The sequence below is a fragment of the Colias croceus genome, chromosome 18 (genome assembly GCF_905220415.1).
Source record: "Colias croceus chromosome 18, ilColCroc2.1".
Classification (NCBI taxonomy): domain Eukaryota; kingdom Metazoa; phylum Arthropoda; class Insecta; order Lepidoptera; family Pieridae; genus Colias; species Colias croceus.
In genome coordinates, this window is record NC_059554.1 from 7,990,409 (window position 1) to 8,009,197 (window position 18,789).

Here is an 18,789-nt window from a genome sequence, read left to right on the forward strand (position 1 = left end):
ATTGACACAAATGTGTATATTAAACGCAAAATTAAATACTTTCATATCTCGTATTTAAATAAAATAAAATTTATGCATTTAACAAAATAACAGATGGAAATATGTAAAAAACAAGTAAATTCGAGGAAATGAAATGTATGATATAATATTGTTCAATCAATTGTTTAAACTTCCTTGAATTTATCGTATTACCTACCCTGCTCTACATCCTTACAGTAGCAAATAATCTATACTAATGGAAAAAATATAGAAAACAATATTTATCCCTTGTAGAGTAGAGTCACAGTATAACAAAAAATACTGTCGTAGAGCGGTATAGTTATCAACAATGATAGGTACTACCAAGAAGCTTGGTACTACTATAATATGTAGTATCAGCAAAAGTACATAGAAAATGAAATAAAATAGGTACCTAATAAATAATAAGCATACCCAAACATTAATCTAATAAAGAAATCATTATAACCTAAATCTAAACAATTTAAAACAAAAATCTACTCTACAAAATAAAGTTAAATATTTTTATACAAAAAGTGTGAAAAGCTATAAACCGTTATCGAATTCTCGCCCATCGAGTGCATCCAATACGATATCGTATAAGTGTTGCATATTTCATGGACTCCTATGCGAACTGGTTTATTACAGGTCCTGAAAACTCGGGACGTCTTCGGAAAGCGCCGCTCGTCCCAGTCGGTATCTAGCTCTCGCGTGATGCACACGTCTCAACCTTCCACTCTCATGTGAACTTTCACTTATAGTGTTGTGACTGTGTGCACTACTACCAAACTGCCTATAAGACTTTAGTGTAACAATATGGGTTTTTACGAAACAGCCAGGCGAAGACTCTAGGCTAATCACCGGTTCGTAACTAGATGTTAGTAAGACTTTCAACTAGGCGCAAAAATATTTCGGTACTTACTTACATTTTGACTCTAGAATGTTTGCGAATTGAATTTTATTTATTTTAATACTGAGGAATAATATGCAGATTATAAATATTTATTTATTATTTCTTATATTTTTTTTTTCAGTTATGACTTCCACTTATTTATAAATTAGAATAATATAAAAACCGCTAGTTAAAATAATAGAAGCAACTATAATTTATATCATATTAACAAGGGTTATGATATTAACAGATAATTTAGTTTTAATAATTGCAATTAGTTTCATTTATATTTTTCGAATACAAAGCAGATTTTTGTTTTATATTAAATTATTTATTTTGGTAAGTGTTTATAAATTATAAAAATCCTTAAATATATTTAATAAAGCATATTTTAATGTACCTATGTAAGTATTTTACGACTGAGAACTAATTATTTTTTTAAAATTTTTGTGGATGCTTTAAATTAATAATAAAAGCTCATTTATCTGATTAATTCTATTATTAAGATAATATCAAATATTACCTACATAGTAAAACGAAACACATTCTAGAACTTCTGCGATATTGGTCACCAATTTTTATAATCAATTAAATATCGTTATCGATACGGTAACTACATAATTTCTATTTAATTTAATAAATATTGTATTATTTTGATTATATAGGTAGGCAAGTCTCGTAAATTAGCACACTTATTTCATAAAAAAAATTCAGAGAAATTACATGAACTGAAGACAAGAAGCCTTTACATTTACAGGTTTGAAAAACTTTTTTCGGGAAAGGACTATGATTGAAATATTTATATTCTATTGATAATATAGATATAATTTTGTTTCGTCTGTAATCGGTAACATAATGGATAAAATAAAATGTATGCGAAATAAAATAACAATATGAGAACCTTATAAGAACTACCAAAAAAATACTTTTTATTTTTGAAATATTTTTATTTACCCTTTACTTAATTACTAAAATATAATTTAAAGTTTACTCCTAGTTTATACAAACATTTTTTAATTTTCTATACCATTATATGTATTTAATCCAGACATGATAACAGCATAGATGATAGAATACAACAAATATAAAAGAAAGAAAAATTACGAATACTCACGGAGATGTAGTTACTATTTACGTCAAATTACGTAACTTCAGATAGTAAATTGACTAGTAAGTGGCTTGAAACGAGGAAAATTATAGGTACTTTTTATTTACTATTATCAGCTCGTTTCTATATTTATCAAGTATTTTATTTAATGCTAAAATTTGGTATATGTATCGACTGAAACCACAGAACATAATATGTTCTGTGAATGAAACAGTACCAACTTGGTACTGAAGTTCTTCCTCTCTTAATTGGAAGACACGTACTTACTGCCCTTAGGCTAACTCTCAGACCTTGTTGTGTATAATCTATGGATTACAAAACAAGAACTTGCAATTGCTAATATAGGCACAACAAAAAGCCCAATAAGTTAACCTCGTTGAGATTGATCGCCGCAACCGAAATTTGATCAGAACATTATAACACAAAGTTGCAGATTTAACGATGTAATAGAATATTATACGCAAGCGATAAATTGTAGAACCCATGTTAAATAGATGCTTACAATAAATCCAGACGATGTAATTTATCGGAGTAAAATATTCTCACACAAAAGAAATGAACAATTTTGTGTTGTTTCTTTCAGACAGTCGTAGAAAGTCTGTGAATGTACTGTAGTCTAGAAACTCTTTTTAACTTTTCTATTTATACGACGCAGATAATATAATTTTTCTATCCCTACTAAGGTTTAAGTATTATACGAAAGTCTATCTCTTTGTTACGTTTTCACGCTTAATCTACTGAAACTGATCTTGGTGAAATTTAGAATAAGTGGAGATAGACTTAACCTTGAAAGTTAAAAAACTTTCTAAAGCTAAAGCTAGTTTTTCTCAACAAAACAAAACTGTTCCGGAGTTCATCGCGGTATATTATTGTATATCTAATCTTATTCCAGGCTATCAAAGATAGTCATCAAGCAATTATAACATAAAACATGATTCATATCTAAAACCAAGACGTAAGGTTCCACTTTAATAGTGTGGTAATCCACAGAATTAAATATTCAGCACTTTCCTACCGTAAGAATCCAATTATAACCTTAAAACAAAAAACTACCAGCTATTAAAATGAATCCCTGAAATCTCCGATACAATAGGAGCGAGTCCCCAGAACGATTTGCATATATTATATTCATTGTATTTTTAAGTGAGTCCGTAGCAATTTCGTAGCACGCAGTTATCGTCCCAGTTACCCTGCAGGGAAAATAAATAGTAGCGGAATTGAAGCTGACTTTTGACATGGAAAACTTGTATTCAAAACAATGATTGACAGCGGGAATTTAGATCATGGCCACTACAAATGGGTGTGCTGTGAGTCGTGACTTACATTTTTACAGACACTTTATTGTTCTTGTGCAAAGGGAATAAGGGCGATTACTATTGTAAGTTTTCAGTTATGAAATGTATACAGAATCGGATGTTGTTTAATATTTTAAATAATATCACAGATATGGTAAAAGACATGTGAATAATTCCGTATTAAAGAGTAGGTAAATAGAGGTGTTTTTTTATTATTAAGAGCTTTCCACCAACAGCTTCGCCCGCGCAGTCAAAGAAAAACCCGCATATAGTTCCCGTTCCCGTGGGATTTCTGGGATAAAACCTATCCTATTTCCCGGGGTAAAAAGTAGCCTATGTCCTTTCTCGGGTATCAAAATATCTCTATACCAAATTTCATGCAAATTGGTTCAGTAGTTAAGACGTGATTGAGTAACAGACAGACAGACAGACAGAGTTACTTTCGCATTTATAATATTAGTATGGATATAATATTAGTATGGATTAAAATATTCAAATTTTGTTTCAGAGGCTGGTAACTGTGTGGAGCATATATCATAATGTTTTCCTTATGTCGCCGATACAAAGATGAACACGGTAAGTGGTACATTTGTACAATAATTACAATATAATACATAATACATATTATAGACCTTTCAAATATTAACTTAATTACAGATTATGAGAATTATACCAAGTTAAACTTTTATGCTGAAAAATACGTGAAAAACACTCAGAGGCATGTTCCTATAATCAATATTAATCTCGTAGTCCAGAGCTTAACCCGTAGGCCGTAACCGATGAGACCGTAAATATATCTTTACTTTTCAACTTATAATGTAAAACTAGAAAGTTCAATCTTGGTAGAGATAAATTCTCTTCAATTTGTTGAATTCAATTTTATTATTTACATTGAAATAACAATGTAAACCAAAAGTACAAATAATAGGAGTAACAAAAGGATACGTCACAGCTGTTGCTGACAGAACGTGACTATATCTAACTGCGCTGGCATTCAGTTGTCCCTCAGCCTCTATTTTCAGTGAAATTCGAGATTGCGAGAGATCTTAATATGAATTTATAACAGAAACAAATCTTATAATTAACGTTTATTCATCATGTATATAAAAAAAATATAACATTGCACTGATTCAAAGTTCTTTTTCATTTTACAAGCCATTGTTCTTGACCTTTGTAGCCTTGACAATATGACGGGGAGAATATGCGCTGATGTTTAGCCGTGAAATCATGAAGCGGCTCTTAAGGGCCCCTCCGGCGTTATCGAGGCTGAAAATATCCATGTGGAATTGTATAAAAATACTCATGAAATAATAAACAGGTCGACAGTAAAGTTCACAGTTATAGAAATCGCCTTTGCCGAATATACTTTGTTGACATAACAAAACAAGAGCGTGTTGTTTAAAGTCCCTTTATTCTAGAATAACTTCTAAATGCCTATAGAATTTGATGTATGGAAATCGTCAGCTATCTGCCTCAGGCAGTTACGGAATAGTTTATATTACCATCGGGTCTTATGCTTTTAAATTATTATCAGCATTTTATAATACTCCTAATTATGCCTCTATTCTGTATCATTCTTTCATAATTTTCGTGAAATTTGCCAAAATTTAGTGTTGTCGTTTATCATTTTACTTATATGAAATAAAAACGCAATGCAGAAACTGGAAAAGGTTGTCATGAAAATCGAGTTACAAATTATTTAAACCCGACTTTTCTTCTTTTATGAGTGCCTCAGCTATTAATATACATATTTTCCATAATATTTTTTTATAAGCTACTTGATACGACTCTAGTCGTTGTTATCTGTGCTACCAAACAGAACTAACAATACACTTAAGTTGAAACTCATATTAAGTTTCATTTGGAAAGTCAGACTCGCAACTTGCGGATTGTATGGTGCATAGAACTTTCTACGTTCTCGTTAATTGAATGTCGAATGCTACAAATTACAATTTAGAATTATGTGATTTGGGGAATAATAATGGAGACATACATAAATCTCTACCTACTGACAATACCAATTTAAATAACAGCCAGTACAACATTTGTAATGAAAAGCATTGCGATATCTATGTAACACGTAAGTATTAATGTTTAAACCGGATTAATAAAATAAAATTTTAAATCCGCGTTATTATCAAGCTAAATGAAGCAAAAAAAGGGCTTGAGGCCCGTATCCTTTTCCAGTACTTTCCTTTTGGTGTGTTATACGATTTAAAAAATCTGTTCGATATTTTGATCAAATGACCATCGGATTTAGTCAGTAAATAGGGCAAATAAACGTGCATAAACGTTTTGCAGAAATTGTGTAATCGTACGAAAATGTTCATATTTATTTGAAACTTCTGCGAATTTTATCATACATGAATATTTTCAATCGAAATATTAAATCATATGAACCCATGTTTTTTTTCAAGTTAGCTAAAATCAAACCGAAATACCAACACTAATTGCTACAAAGCATTTTATCGTGTCACGTGTTACGAAAAATAGAATATTTGAAATCTATACTATAAAAATGAATCGCAAAATGTGTTGGTAAGCGCATAACTCGAGAACAACTGAACCGATTTCGTTATTACATTTCTTGAAGTACGAGGATGGTTCTTATGGAGAGAAAACGTAAAAATGTACCACGGGCGAAGCCGGGGCGGACCGCTAGTATTTTATAAATTTTTTGTGTTTATTATAGTGCTTATGACAATTTAATCAGCAGGAATATTTAACATGCTTTGAAAAGCCTTTTTCACTACCTAGTCAAACCCGCTTGTAGTTTTTCAATTCCCTTTTTATCCCGCCGGATTAGGGATTTGTGTATTATACTATCTCTTTTACAGAATCTTCTTTTATAATACTTATCACTACATAGTATAAAACAAAGTCTCTTTCTCTGTCCCTATGTCCCTTTGTATGCTTAAATCATTAAAACTACGCAACGGATTTTGATGAGGTTTTTTTTAATAGATAGAGTGATTCAAGAGGAAGGTTTTAGTATATTATAATTTATTAGGTTTTAGACAAAGCGAGCGAAGCCGCGGGCGGTAAGCTAGTATCTTATTTATTATTCAGTAAAAACAGATGTTCTATTAATTAATAATAATAATTTGTATTAATAAGTAAATAATAGTATAAGCTAAATGTTTAATATTAAATATTATATAGCTTGAGGTGGATTGAATTTTATTTCATTTGTGGTAGAAACACAAAAATTGTAATTTAGTAGCGCACAGAAAACCGATCTTGCTTAAAGGAAATTGATCGGAAATTAATTTCTGGCTCATATGTAGGTACTATTTTACGTCCACAAAGAGACAATCATTATATGGTATCTATTCTTAAAAGATGTACCAAAGTATATGTGTAGTGTGTACACAATAAATTCACATAATTTGTTTATTTTGAACTCAATTTACATTACAGAACATTTTTCACTTCGTTTAGTAGAACTAAATTAAAGCTAATACATATTTCCCAAAAAGTCATCGGTCGTCAATAAGTACCTACCTGTAAGATAAAATTACGTATGTAAAGAAAGAAAATACATTTATTTTTACAATTAAAATATAAATACAGTTATTATAACAATAAAATAATTAAAATTAACTATACAGTACAAAATGGATATATCCACTCAGTGCTTGTGTATGTTTTGGCTTTGAATCTCTCGAAAATGATGGAAGTGAATATTATATATAGGTATTACCTATATGTAGTTTATCTCTTTATCTAAGTGAGATTAAAGTACCACACAGAAATATGAAACAAGTATTCGTATGAGAACAATCGATGTTGTTGATCGACAAAATATCCGATTTGTGCTGTTTATTGCCTGAATTCAATAAACGACGCTTACGATCGACATCTGTTCTCAAAAGCAATTAGTGTTAATTCCAATCTTATTTATTAGAAAAGTTGTTATAGAATAAGTCATCCGTGGCAAAAACAAAGGATTTTGTGAAGTTGGGCCGCTTTGATAAAAAGGGGATGATTAAACGAATCTTGCTGCTAACTGGTCCAGTTCTTTAAACCTAAATTAATTAATACCTACTATGTACTAATTAATTAATACCTACTACAGTTCATGTACGTAGTTCTTGATTACAGCACTGCACAAGTATCTTTAGCCTATTTTGATATTTTGCGAATATAAATTTTATAACGTTCCAGTTTTGGTTTGAGTAATATTAGCAGATATATTTTGATTTACTAATTATTTGGCAAACAGCTTTATTCAAACAATTATATAAGCGAAACACAAAAACCGCAATGATTTCGACGTGAAACATAATCTCAAACTACATGTGGTTTTATAAACAAGAGAATACGTAAGTACCTAGTTTAATAGAGAACCCTGTTATTTGGTATATATATTCTGCTGTTATAAGTATATAATCGTTTCTTAATTTTGTATGCCAATATATCACAGTGTCTTGTGGGTCTCAGTCTCAGTCTTGTGGGGTTTTAAATAATACTTAATAAATATTTCCGGACCATTATCACACACGGCACGATCTGATCCCGTACTAAGCTTTCGCTTGTGTTGTGGAAACCAGATGGCTGATAAACATACATATATAAATTTAAATAAATACTTATATAGATATTATGTAACACCCAGACACAGAGCAAACATCTATGTTACATCATCACACAAATATTTGCCCCGGGTGGGAATCGAACCCGCGACCTCTGGCTTGGAAGGCAGGGCCACTACCAACCAAGCCAACCGGTCAGTCTTATTACTATTAGGTGCCTATGTTATACTAGCAATTAATTAACTTTTATGAATATTACAAATTGCCTAAGTATAAAATTAAACTTCCAATGCTATTGTATGAACAAATGAAATGTTATTTCTAGAATTAACTATTTTCAAAAGTTTAAGTGTATTATCATTTGGGATTTTTTTTTGTCCACTTACATAGGACATTATTAACTAAGTTAATTCAATCCACTTACCTATCTACTAAGCCTATCTATTTTATACCTACTTATTCTTTATTATGAACAAAGATGTCAATACAAGACATCTGTCTCGAAATAGAAAAATAGTATAATATAAAGTAATATCTACTGAATATAATAATACCACACTTCTACGGATTCACCCAATTTCATAGATTGCGTTACCAACATAACATTTTTCAATATAGCAATTTTTGTAAATATCAGCGAGGCGAGTTATGATTTTGTAAGTATAATAAGAATTTACATAATAGTAGTCACAAAGCTAGATTTTTAAATCGTTTTAAAAAGTGACTTAATTATCTGTGGCATTTTGTTTTACACATATCTTAATATATATAAATCTCGTGTCACAATGTTTGTCTTCAATGGACTCCTAAACCACTTAACCGATTATAATAAAATTCGCACACCATGTGCAGTTCGATCCAACTTGAGAGATAGGATAGTTTAAATTTCAAATCGTTTTAGAGAAAGCGGGCGAAGCCGCGGGTGGTAAGCTAGTATATAATAAAATACACATGAATACATATATAATAAAATACACATGAATACAGATTATATAAATTTTATATATAATAAAATACACATGAATACAGATTATATAAATTTTATTTGTATAGATAGTCTATGCTATAATAAATGCATTTCAAATTATTTGATTCAAATGTATATAATATTTAGACTTGGTCTTAATAATAATTCTCCTTAGTATGAAATATCTTTTATCCGATTCACTATTATTGGTCTCTAATTAATTATTTAGCATCGATTTTATAACCCTGTTGACCCTTGAATATAAGTTTGTTCGAATATCACATTCGTCCCTACATTATAATGAAAAGAGGCACAACACAAGAGTAAAGGTCTACCAGAATCTGATGGCATATTTATAATTAAGAAATAAAAGATTTTCATATGGCAATGTTACTTGACAACTATCAAATTGGTTGTCAAATTATTTGTCTTCTTTGGAATTGATGAATAATTTTTAGGATTTTGTCTAAAAAATCTTCGAAAATGTCGAAAAAGCCGCTGCGATCACAACAAGAGATGTTGTTTATAACGTGTATGGAAAAACATTCGATGAAGAAGGGTCAAACACATCACAATTTTCAATGTTGAATATTTTATTGGTAAATTGGACTTACCCGTTTTGATACTTAAAATTAAAAATATTATAAGTAGGTAACTATAATATTGTTTGTTGATTACAATATAATTTTATGAAAACTTATTACAAGAGTTTCCAATACGGCTATTCGTCAAGTCCAAGCTGTCCAAGTCAATTTGATATTGTGTGTATCTGTTAATACTTACGAAAATAAACATAGTTTTTATTTATTTTATAAAAAAATTATTAGCATTATCTAGTTTTGATCTGCATTATCATTACATCCATATTTTACATGGCATAATGATAATGAATATACAAATATAGGTATGTGTAAATAATAATACATATGTATAACATAGATAAAAGTAATATGTATATTATACATGTAAGTATGTACCTACATAATATTAAGTGGATATTTCATTATTAACTACATTATTGTTCACTTATGTAATGTGACTAATGATGTTGAGGACAAAATAAAAAATAAGCAGTATCAAGATCGTTCAGTCCATTTTCCCTAGGGTTGCACACTCAAAATTTTGATTTCCCTAATTGCCATCAGATTCTGGTTTACCTATAACTCGATTCTCTTTAGGGTTGCCAACATTCCGACTTATGTCATTTCTTGAAAAGCTGAAAAAAAATATTAGAATACCTACCTTTAATATTTAAATTATATTTTAGAATTATTGTGAAAACGTTGCTTTTATAATATGATTAACAAATTAACTTACGGCCTTACTAATAAAAAGTTAAACAATGGATAAATTTCTAACAAGTTCTACCATAGCTGTGTCCTGCTCTTGCTCACATGAAACGTCAATCGTAAAAACAAGACAGGTTATTGCATTATCTAATCCATTGCATAGCGAATGAGTAACATTTTATTAGTAAGACCGTTAATGTTTTAAATGATGTTCATAAAATTATGTGTAACACCCCTGTATAAATCTCGTGTGTAACAGGCCTTTTCCATGTGTTACCTTTTGTATATGTAGTAGACCTGTATCAAGTAAGCTTTGAAGAACTTACTGAATGGGCCTTTATGCTATGGACTGACGCTTTTGAAAGTCCGATATCTTACGATACCTTATCATTATTGATCAAATAACTATAGAACGAGCTTATAAATCTATCTGAATGTTATTTAATACCACTAAGAAATACAGAAGAAAGTACACCTAAGGATTCATGTTATGTGCTAACTTACGTCAATGCAAACGCTACTAAGCGGTGGTAGCGCTTACCATCAGGCGAATCACGGTCTCCTTTGCAGACTATGACATAAAAAAAGCAATTTCATAGTATTTATTTGCCTCTTGCGTTGAGCTAAAAAATATTCCTGCAGCCGAAAGTGAGAACAAACATAGCTTAATAGAGATGACTAAAAAAATCTGCTCCGCTGTAAATGTTGATGTTCATGAATCTGAAATCCGTGATGTTTTCCGCATGAAAATTAAAAATGTGTCCAACGGGCCAATCGTGGTAGATTTTAACTCCAATCTCAAAAAAGAAAGCTTACTAAAATCTGTCAGGAAGTATAATAAAGAGAGAGACCCGAATCAGCGACTAAGTACTGCTACCGTGAATCTCAACGGGCCAGTTAACCCTGTTTATGTTGCTGAATTCTTAACACCCAAAGTGAGAAAGCTATTCTTCTTAGCAAAAGAATTTATGAAGTCGGAAAAATATGAGAGCTGTTGGACCTCCTACGGAAGAGTGTATTTGCGACGAAAATCTTACGAATCCCGCGTGCGCATCGACAGTGAATCCGATCTAGACGCACTAAAATGTCGTATATGACTAGATTTTGTAATTTTTCTTGTTTTTGTTGATATTACTTATGCCTTGAACTTCTTTTTATTTTTAGTATTAATATTGACCAAAATTCTCTCGCCAAAATTTTAAATTGTAAGTACCTTGAAATTTCAACTTTGCCCCAGAACACACTCTACAATAACACCACACAGTTTGCCCAACAGTACTCACCCCAATCAACACCACTTCTTTTCTATAATCACAATATACATATAAAGCCAATTCATCATAGTGTAATTATTATCAGTCTTTACGAAATATGGATAATCTATCAGGTTAAGAGTTATTTAGTTAAAAATTCAATGAAATAGTACAGTTAGAAAATGAAATAGACTCCTTTAAAATAGCTGACTCTTTTTCGTGTGATGTTGAATCATGTAAATCGCTGATTCCTAATTCTGAGCACTGTTTGAAACTATTTACTCAAAATATTAGAAGTATTAAATGTAATCTAAATAGCCTACTCCCTCTTATTGTCAGGTCGAATGTGTCCTGGGATTGTATTATATTAACGGAATGCTGGCTTTTGTCTTCACAAAATATACCACATTTGGATGGATACCAATCCTTTGCATCTGCGAAAAATCTAACGCAAAATGAAGGTGTTGTGGTTTATTATAAATCAAACTTAATTATATCGGTAGAAGAAAAAATAACAAAATAAATTCTGATACCGTTGTTTTAGCAATTTATCGCCCTCCTGGTTATAAAAACGTTAGTAATTTCATACAGTCATTGGATAAATTGCTACAAGGATACTCATCGACGTTAAATGTATTTTTAGTCGGCGACATAAATATAGACATAGCAAATGACAGCAATGATACCAATAAAGGTCATTATTTAGATATGTTAGCTTTTCACGGAATTCTTCCAACACATACAATACCTACTCACAACAAAACATGTTTAGACCACGCCTTAGCTAAATCAAAGAAGATCACTCGATGTCTAGTAATTCACACGAGTGTGACCGATCATGATAGCGTCGCGTTGTACATTGCTATAAATTATCAACTGAAGGCTTCTAAAACTATTAAACGCTTTGATTACGTTGCTTTTGATGATGAAATAAACAGCAAGGATTTTGGTTTCATAGCTAAAATAGAAGATGCTAATATTGCTACTGATGCTTTTGTTAATACTCTACGTGACTTAATTATGCGGCACACTAAAATTATAACTGTCTCTTGTCGAAAAAAATACTTAAACCGTGGATTACTCCAGGCATCCTAAAATGTTTGAGAAATCGAGATAAACTACATAAGAAACTAAAAAAAGATCCGGGTAACGACGTACTAAAAATTACTTACAAACGATATAGAAATTTTTGCTCAAATTTATTAAAAAAACTTAAAAGACAGTACGATTCACTACAAATACAAGAATCTAAAAATAATAACAAAAAGCTTTGGAAAACTCTGAAAGATATAACATTTACAACAAAGCATAAAGAGTCATCTCACGAACTGTTATGTCATCAGAATCCCTTACAATCCGTGAATGACGTTAGTAACTTTTTTGCAGATATTGGCAGGAACCTAGCTGACAAAATTATTAACAGTCCCCTTTATACAGCATATAACACTAAATATACTCACCCCCACTCGTTTGTTTTGTTACCTACGGACTGTAAAGAAGTTGAAGGACTTATTAATAATCTTAAGAATGATAGTGGCATAGGTTTGGATCTGATTCCGAGCCACATACTAAAAACTTATAAAGATATTTTGACGCCAACCATCACACATATCTGCAACATTTCTCTGGCCTCTGGAGTTTTTCCGAGGGCTTTCAAAAAATCTAGAATCCAACCCATTTATAAAAGTGGTGACAGAAACTGTGTCAACAATTATAGACCAATCTCTATTTTGCCCTCACTATCTAAAATTCTTGAAAGGCTAATTAATTTAAGATTAATAAAATTTTTAGAAAGTAATAAAATATTATCAGATTCACAATTTGGCTTCAGATCAAATAAATCTACATCGGATGCGGTACATAAAGTGACAAATTTTATTGTAAATAAACTAGATACTAAAAAGAAAGTAGTTTCCATATTTATAGACTTAGCAAAAGCATTTGACACGGTTTCTGTCCCAATTCTTTTAAAAAAATTAGAAGATATTGGTGTTAGAGGCACTCAGCTTGATTTATTTAAAGACTTTTTAACAAATCGTACACAGTTGGTTAAGATAGATGAATATACCAGCGAAGAAGTTCCTGTTTGTTTTGGTGTTCCACAGGGAAGTATATTGGGGCCAACCTTGTTCTTAGTTTATATTAACGATTTATGTCAGCTAGCCTTAACTCATGGTGAAATAGTATCTTTTGCGGATGACACAGTCCTTCTTTTCTATGGTCATACGTGGGAAGAGGCAATTCTTTATGCCCAATCTGGTTATGATACCGTTTGCAAGTGGTTATATAGCCATGTTCTTACACTTAACACAGATAAGACCAAGTACATGGCCTTTCATCTACAAAAACAGAAACATAAGAACGCAGACTTTTCTGATCAAATCTCATCGTTGTCTCAACTTTGATAACTCTACCTGTTCGTGTCCAATACTTCAATGTACAAAATCTATGAAATATCTGGGTGTTGTGTTGGACGATAAGCTAAATTTTCAGGAACACATTGATTTGTTATCTGGAAGAATACGCAAACTTATCTGTGTATTTAAATGCCTGAGAAACGTTGCGGATATAGATGTCATAAAATCTGTATATTATGCCTTGTGTCAATCCCTCCTCTCTTATTGCATAACCTCTTGGGGAGGAGCACCGAAAACTTTTCTGTTAAAACTGGAAAGAGCCCAGAGAGCTGTACTAAAGGATGGTTCCTTCTTACCTTTTTATCACCCAACGACCGCCCTCTACGCAAAATGGGATGTTTTAACCGTTCGTCAACTCTTTGTTCTTCATACCATTCTCAGACAACACAGTTTACTCATATATGACTCTCAAAAATTAAAAACAAAGCGTCGATTAGATAGAGTTTGTGATCAATATACACCTAATACATCATTCACTCGTCGTTTCTTTTGCTTTCAAGGTAGTTATTTGTATAATAAGTTAAATGGTAAATTGTCTATTTATTCATTGACTACAGGTGCTTGCAAATCAAAAACTTCAACATGGCTAAAAAGTCTCGATTATGAATCTACTGAGAATTTAATACGCTACGTAAAACTATAGTAAATTTTAATATATACATAAAACACACACACACGCATACATGCATACACATACACACACACACACATATACACGCACACACTTTCACACACACTCACTTATATACTCTACAATATAGGTACCAAATCTATTCTTGTATAAATTGTTCTTTTTTTTTTAACTTTTTGTAAAATGTTAAATTTTTATCTAACATTTAAGATATTATATTTCCCCTTTTGTTTCTCTTTTGTACTATGTTTTGTACCTCTAAACGGTTTATTTCATGTTTTTAATATTATGTTACTAAGCAAATATTAAACGGTTCGACTGGGTGAGTGCCTTTTTTTTTTTTTTTTTTTTTTTTTAAGTGGGGAAATCTTGCATAGATACCCACGGCGTCCGGGGAAAGGGCCGCGGGTTATGTCGGATTCCTACCGACCAAAACCCCACTGTGTTCCGTCAAGCCACATAAACGACGGGGCCACGGGTATAGGTAGAATTCTTCCGTGACAACTGGGTGAGTGCCTGGCGATCTGCATTACAGGCTTTGCCTATCGCAGACACCAGTCCTCTCCAATTTATACTATGTAATACTTTGTAACTGTAGTTGTAAGTTTTTGAGGAAAATAAATAAATATTATTATATCTCTGTCTTAACTAATATAACATTTGAATCAATTGGGTAAAATTATTTAACAATAATTTCCAAATTCAATGATAATAAAAAAATACAAAACTGCCATTCCTGTTTTTTGTCGTCGTTTCAATAATTTTTGTCCGTATTAAAAGTTATTTAATCATGAATGCTAACCCTGTACAGTTATGAAGTTCCCTCAGAGGGCCACCGGAGTGGGTTTAATAGCGGTTTTTAGCACTCGTGAGGACATGCGAGGTAATAACTTTTTATGAATTTGTGTGTTCTAGGGAAAATTTTACCAAGTTGACGGAATATTTGAAGGTGTATGCGAAAATCAGGTGGAATTTTGGGACTTTTATGTTGAAACAAGTAGTATCTATACATATAATAAATCTGTAGAAGGGTCAATTCTGTACATTGAAAATATTGAAAAAATAAATACCAGGGGGTGTTACTGGATCGATACCAAACCCAAATATGTGATTAAAAAAATTTTTGTCTGTCTGTCTGTCTGTATGTGAAGGCATCACGTGAAAACTAGCGGTTCGATTTCGATGAAACTTGGTATAATTATACCTTATTATCCTGGGCGTAAAATAGAATACTTTTTATCCTGGAAAAATACGTAGAAAAAAATTAATCTTAATTTTTCAGTTTTATCCATAGACGTTGTTCCGTAGAACCGCGAACACACGTTGCGTATTATTATAGGCCTAGCCGTATTTGGGAATTGGGTCCAATAGATATTTATAAGATGTTATTGTCAGAGGTAGGTACCTACTCTAAATGGAGAAATAAACCATCCACGCGAAGACCGATATTTAATAAATTAAGGAGGATAAGGCTTTTCGCTGTCACCATAAACTTAAAGATACTTAAAATACTGTTTCATTTAGATTTCAAACCGCCAACACTCATCAATAGAAACAAACATTACGAGAAAATTTATTTAAAAATAAGCAACTTAAAAATAAACGTCCGCACTGTTCATTTAAAATTGCCATATCATTCACACGAAGCTGAGCATGAAACGTTAGTGAAACCTCCATGAGCATTAGTAATAGTATCTAGCCACTTTAAACTAAGTGCTAAGAAACTAAACATCCAATCAGCTGTGTAGCAAATGATATCAGGGGAAGGTGTGCGAGGGGCGCGGGGTGCGGGCGGTGGCCATTCATAAAACTGAAGCCGATCGATAGGGGGTGTCTCAACCGACTCCTGAAGTCGACATCTTTGCCTGTCTCTACACCATCGCTGGCTCAACTCACTTACTCCCGCCAAGACGCTAGTCGTAAAGAGCAATGAATGAGGAAGTTTATTGAACGGGCTTTGTACACTCCGAATATTTTGGGCGTCGGACCTATACCTATAGAAAACCGAGTTATTTGCAAAACCAATGTTGGATTTGTTGCTCGTATAAACGCACGAATATACGAGTCGTATTGTTACCAATGTATGGAGGTGTATTTTTATTTGACCAAAATCCTTCCAAATAGGATCAGATATTTCATGACGAAACGGCCGAGTCTGGCTAGATAAAAATAATATTTGACATATCTATCATATTTACGTCATGTACCTACTTGGTGATCATGTATAGATTTTATATGATATAAAAATATTGCATGATAATTAATTATTTAACTATGCCCAGCTAGTTAGCTCTGCGGCCCAAACGGAGGTCTGAGAACGGAGGTATTTTAACAAATAACATATCTGGTAATCTTGTGCAAATATGGTTAATAAATAATTCACTAAATAAGGTATTCATTTAATTTCCTATTTAACGATATTGAAGTGGTGTAAATTTAAAAATTGTAAAAATAAAAACTGTTCTCTAAAAATATAAAGTAATTGTTAGTATTTACATTTAGCAGTGAATGCAAAGACCGAGATAAATTTATATATCTGTAACAATATTCTTATTCTGATTTCCTGGTCAATGAGGTCTTATTCAAGGACCATAGTGCGTGCAAACTAGGTCCCGGAATCCTGCACAAAATTGACTTCGATTTCACAGACATACTTTACATAAACAGGGATTTCTCAGAATCAGGCATCAATTTTGTAAAGGATGTTTGTATTGAAATCTATTTATTTATTTAAAAAGGTGCATCGCTTCGAATTGAATTATTAAATTTTTATCGGGCCGCGGGCGTATTTTATATCAAACTCAAACTCAAACTCAAACATTCATTTATTCAATTAGACTACTATTTAGTAGCACTTTCGAATCGTCATTACATAAGTATTTTTAACATTTACCACCGATTCGGAAAGCAGTATCTATGGAGAAGAATCGGCAAGAAACTCCATAGTTGCTCTTTTAAAATCATGTCAATATTACATAATATGTAACTTATATCTAACTTATACATAATATATCATAATATGCAAAGAACTGTCCTGTGGTTTTTACGCGACTACCCTCCATGGGTCTTTATCGTCCATATATTCCTGAATACTGTAGTACGCTCTCTGAACTAGTACATTTTTTATATAAGTTTTAAATTTAGAACTACTAAACTCTTTAATATTGAGAGGAATTCTATTGTATAAGCGTATACCTTGACCCATAAATGAATTTTTAACTTTAGCTAATCGGAAAAATGGCATTTCAATTCTATTCCTGTTCCTTGTGCCATAATCGTGTCTATCTCCTACTCTTGTGTGTAAGTCGGCGTTTTTGTGAACATGCAAAATATTATTAAATATATACTGTGATGGTACAGTAAGGATACCAGTATTCTTAAAATGATCTCTTAGTGAGTCCCGAGCACGTAAATTATATATAGAGCGAATGGCTCTTTTCTGTAAGATAAATATAGTTTCTATATCTGCAGCCTTGCCCCACAGTAGAATTCCATAGGACATAATGCTATGAAAGTAGCTGAAATAAACCAATCTAGCCGTATCTTCATCGGTGAGATGCCTTATTTTTCGGACTGCATATGCAGCTGAACTGAGCTTACCTGCAGCGGTGTTGACATGGGCTCCCCACTGTAGTTTCTCATCCAATGTTAACCCTAGAAATACAGTAGACTCAGTAGGATGCAATACCTCCCCGTTCAAGGTAATATCTCTGTTCAACTTTTTTACATTAGGAAGTAAAAATTCAACACAAGTGGTTTTTTTGGCATTTAATAATAAATTATTGGCAGTAAACCATTCAGATATGTGTAAAAGAGCACTGTTCACTTCGTCAACATTTGGGTCATGCCTATCCACATTAAAAATTAATGAGGTATCATCTGCAAACAGAACTATTTCACACCTATCCTGCAAATAATAGGGAAGATCATTGATATATACCAAGAACAAGAAGGGACCTAAAATGGACCCCTGTGGAACACCAATGTTAATTGACGCACCGCCAGAACGTTCTCCATTGACAACTACAGTCTGTATCCTATCATGCAGGTATGACGCTATGAGGTTCTGGGCTTTTCCTGTAATTCCATAGTGATTAAGTTTACGTAACAAAGTACAATGTTCAACGCAGTCAAATGCCTTGGAGAGGTCACAAAATATCCCCAGAGCATTTTTTGAGTTTTCCCATGCTTTATAAATATGTGTTAGAAGTGCAACTCCAGCATCTGTGGTTGAGCGCCCCTTTGTGAAACCAAACTGTTTGGTGTGCAGTAAATTATTAGATGCAAAATGACTACTCAATTGGTTTAATATTAACTTCTCGAATACCTTACTTAATGTTGGTAAAATAGAGATAGGTCTATAATTGTTACAGTCTTCTTGATCGCCCTTCTTAAATAGAGGTAT

At 32.1% G+C, this 18,789-nt stretch overlaps 1 protein-coding gene across 2 annotated transcripts in view; it reads left to right on the plus strand.

The window, feature by feature from the left end:
* The first annotated feature begins 703 nt into the window (after window positions 1-703).
* The window catches only part of LOC123699787, a 57,278-nt gene continuing 39,192 nt past the window's right edge, over window positions 704-18,789 (plus strand). Inside the window, exons 1-2 of one of the 2 annotated variants that reach the window (XM_045646817.1) lie at window positions 704-874; window positions 3,801-3,868. In XM_045646817.1, the coding sequence (XP_045502773.1) occupies window positions 3,832-3,868 (37 nt within the window). In that variant the 5' untranslated portion in view covers window positions 704-874; window positions 3,801-3,831. The remainder of the gene's footprint in view (window positions 875-3,800; window positions 3,869-18,789) is intronic. The other variant, XM_045646816.1, reaches the window with a different exon arrangement.